This window comes from Theobroma cacao, chromosome 3 (assembly GCF_053813885.1).
Source record: "Theobroma cacao isolate CCN51 chromosome 3, ASM5381388v1, whole genome shotgun sequence".
NCBI lineage: Eukaryota > Viridiplantae > Streptophyta > Magnoliopsida > Malvales > Malvaceae > Theobroma > Theobroma cacao.
Window position 1 is genome coordinate 40,859,619 of NC_142641.1, and position 3,678 is coordinate 40,863,296.

The 3,678-nt window shown below is 38.6% G+C and overlaps 1 protein-coding gene across 2 annotated transcripts; it reads right to left on the minus strand.

The window, feature by feature from the left end:
• Window positions 1-401: 401 nt before the first annotated feature.
• Window positions 402-3,394, minus strand: TTG1 (Transducin/WD40 repeat-like superfamily protein). Of its 2 annotated transcripts, none has more exons than XM_007039150.3 (2): window positions 2,180-3,391; window positions 402-981 (listed from the first exon to the last, which is right to left on the minus strand). In XM_007039150.3, the coding sequence occupies exon 1, from the start codon at window positions 3,210-3,212 to the stop codon at window positions 2,181-2,183; it is 1,032 nt and encodes a 343-aa protein (XP_007039212.3). In that variant the 5' UTR covers window positions 3,213-3,391; the 3' UTR covers window positions 402-981; window position 2,180. The 2 variants fall into 2 exon arrangements, with proteins under 2 accessions (XP_007039212.3, XP_007039213.3); XM_007039151.3 differs by lacking the exon at window positions 402-981 and adding an exon at window positions 1,005-1,441 and having other exon boundaries at window positions 2,180-3,394.
• Window positions 3,395-3,678: the final 284 nt, after the last annotated feature.

Genomic DNA, 3,678 nt, shown 5'->3' on the forward strand with positions numbered 1-3,678 from the left:
AAATAATTAGAATTTTTAATTTATAATATTTTCATATTGCAGCCTCTTTTCAAGATTCATACCTTTTAAATGGAAAATATTGGAATATAATTTTACATAATCCTAAGCTATACAATGCCTTTCTATGAGGCAAGAAGAAATCACTCTTCAATACTCCTAATTAATGGGATTTAATAACAATTACAACATTTTAGAGGAAATACACAGATTAAAAGTGACTTTCAAAACGGGGCACCATTAATGGAGATAGAGTTCACAATTCATTTAGAATAAACAAGGAATAATTGGTCAGACGCTCCCCTCCCTTTCCACACCCCCCCCCCCCCCCCCCCCCCCCCATTTTTTTTTTTTTTGTCCTTTCGGCCATTAGATTTCCCTTCTCTTAGACTAAGCAAAAGAGATACATATAATCTTCATATTTTCTTCGAAAAACGTTTTACATAGCATTGGGGGGAAAACACCTCCAGCAGCAGGAAAACTAGCCACAGTTCTAAACTCATCAAGGCTCCCTGGACACCTGTTGCAACGATCATTCAATATTGAGCCCTCAAGTTATGAATAGTTTCACCAGCCACGAGCTGACACCCTATACAACAAATACACAAAAAACTACTACTAGTACTTTCAGCCGCTGATGGGAACTATACTAGTCAAGAGTTCCAATCAGAGTTGATAGGTTCTATGCCAGGACTGGATGATTGACTTCTCTTTTTTGGCAAGAACTTTACTCCAAGGCTTTCAAGCTATACAACAAAACAGTGCTTTTCTAAACAACCAACAAGTGCACACAGCTTACTATCAATGATTAATGAAGCTAAATGGCTAAACAAGGAACCTCAAATAATTTCTCAACCAAATACTAAATCATCCACATCAGGGCTTGAAGAAGAATTCCCATTGAATCAGCTTCACCGACCAAGAATGAGTAAAATGCAAAAATATGTCGCTTAGGTCACATGTCTTCATAATGCCGTAAGGGATCTGAACAAGTGACACTCACACGGTAAATGAACTGTCTAATAAATATATTTCATATGTAAACATTCTCAGAGATTACTATATTGGGAAAGAGGAAAACCATAATGAAAATTTTGTTGGCCTACTGATACAAATACCTACTTCTATAAAGTAGTTTATTACAGTAGAATCTGTTATGTGATATTATAATAACCTTAAATCGTTCACATACATAAACAAAGTAAAAGCAATATAGCTTCATATCGGGCATTAGAACTTGACCCTTGGTGTGTCACTCTCTTCATCTAGTCCATACTCCAGCATTTGTAGCACACAATGAGACTTGAACATTTTGCAAGAAATTATAGGCTTTATAACATCTAGGCCCAACTTGAATTAAATTGATGGACAAGCCTTCACCACATCATTGATTTAGAAGCATGGGCCACTCCATGTTTTTATCAACATTCCAGAGGAAAGCTTTCTGTTTTAAGCAACAATTAACTAGAAGACTGAACATTTTTCCTTTTAATCTAAATTAAGGAAACTGTTACTTCACCTTTAAAATATATGTTAGATGAAAGTTGGCTTAGTTAATGGCTATCATGTTATGAATAGGGGCGCGCGCACAAACACGTGTGTAAAACTATCCTAAGATGGCAGGTAAGATGAACTGCCTTTTAAAGCAGATAAAATTAGTTTGCATACCACATAAATTCAGAAACCATAAGTTTGAACGTGATGGAAAGTGGAAACAAAAATAAAGTAAACGAAATTCTTTTTCATTTCTTGTTTTCCAGGAGAATATCTTGTTCACTTAAATTCCCTAACATGAAGTTCATCATCAATCTGATCTCCTGAATGCTTAGTGGAATTCTATTCCAAAACTTTATGACATAAAACAATTTAAAAAGGAAAGTTTTGTTCAATTGTATTTACATAAAGCATATCAAGCATCAAACAAGCCAAACTTAACATGGTAATGGAAGATGCTTTTTTACAACTGAAACTTAAATACTTTTGAGGCACTGTTTACTCTTTGATGATAAACTTAATTAATCTTTAAGGAATTTCACCAAGACTTCACCAATAATAACAGAATTAACAGGCTTAAATAAAGGTGATTCTACAATTTATTCACACAGCAAATCAAGCTTAAGCATTTTATGCAACAAAAATGAGACATTTAATACATTTCAAGCAAGGAAACAGAGTCTCGAACCTCAAACTTTGAGCAGCTGCATTTTGTTAGAAAAAGCAATGGCAATCCAATCAGGCTGTGCAGCGGACCACTGCAACTGATTGATTTCGGAGCCAGCCGAGTACATAGACAAAGGATCAATCCCATTAGGTCCAGCCACCGTAGGCAACTCCCAAATAAGTGCCTGCGTATCATCCCCAGCAGAACATATATGCCTACCACTTTGTGGAGCCCAGGCAATCGCATTGACACTGGCTCGATGCCTCTCCAGCTCAGCTACCGGCATTGTAGGTGACCTTATATCCAAAATCACAACTTTATTGCTATCCATTAGAATCGTAGCCATATACCTCAAATCTTGCTTGTTCCAAGCTAATCTTAACAAAGGGGAATCCGGTTGAGGACTCTCATATATAATCGTCGAATGTTCTTTGTCTCTTAAATCGAAAATCCTTACGGACCCATCAGCGGAAACGGAAGCAAAAACTCTAGCTTCACCCCAAGCAATGTCGTAAACCTCTTTATCGTGAGCGATCAACTGGGTTTCAACAACGCCTTTTTCGATGTCCCAAATGGTACACGTGGTGTCGATGCTGGAGGTCCCGATTCTCTTGGGGTCAACATCGTTCCAATCGAAGGAAGTTAAGGGGGCACAAAACTCGCTGGTTTTGCTGTTGTTGAGAACGGAGAAAGGTTCGATGGAAGACTCTCGAACTTCCCAGAGGCGGAGGTAGTCGCCGGATGAAGCAAGGAGGTCGGAGGAAGAAGAGGAAGGGGACTTTCGGTTGGGTTGGAACATGAGTTTCGTGGGTGGGTAAGGGTGGTCGAAAGAAAGAGTTGGGTGGGGTTTGAAGGAAAGGGTTTCAGGATCGAATGAGATTATGTCGACTCTGTTAGCGTAGTCTTCGATGAAACTGCCGAGAGCGATGCGTTGGTGGTTGAGACTCGTGCGGGAAGGCGCGGAAGATAAGGCCATGGCGTAAACTGGGCAGGGCGACTCGTAGGTTATGGAGTTGTCGGATCTCAGGTGGGATTCTTGAGTCGAATTCTCCATTCTTTTCGTTCTTTCCTTTGAGAATGTGAAGGAAAATTGGGGAGAGCTTCTTAGGGTTTGTTGGGAAAGATTTAGGGGGAAGGTTTTAATTTCCTAATTGAGTTTCCAGGAAAGTGGAAGAAAATTAAATTGAAAGTGCACAATCACTCCTATCCTTCCTTGTTTTAAGGTATGTTTGAATTTTCGCTTTGGGTGGGGCTTTCTAAGATTTGCCAATCACCTGTCATTCAACGCGTTCAAGTTGACCATGGTCAACCATGGAACTTTCTTTCCTCTTGAAAACAAAATGGGAGTCCATAATAATACTTGCATTTTGTTTTACCAGGTCTATTGCGTTTCTTTCTTTCTTTCTTTGAGTCAAAGGTCAGAAACTACACCGCAGGACGTTCATTTCCTTGTTAAAAAGAAAAATTCACATGCAATTTGTTCACATTGAACAACTATGAAATGTAATTTTTTAACATTG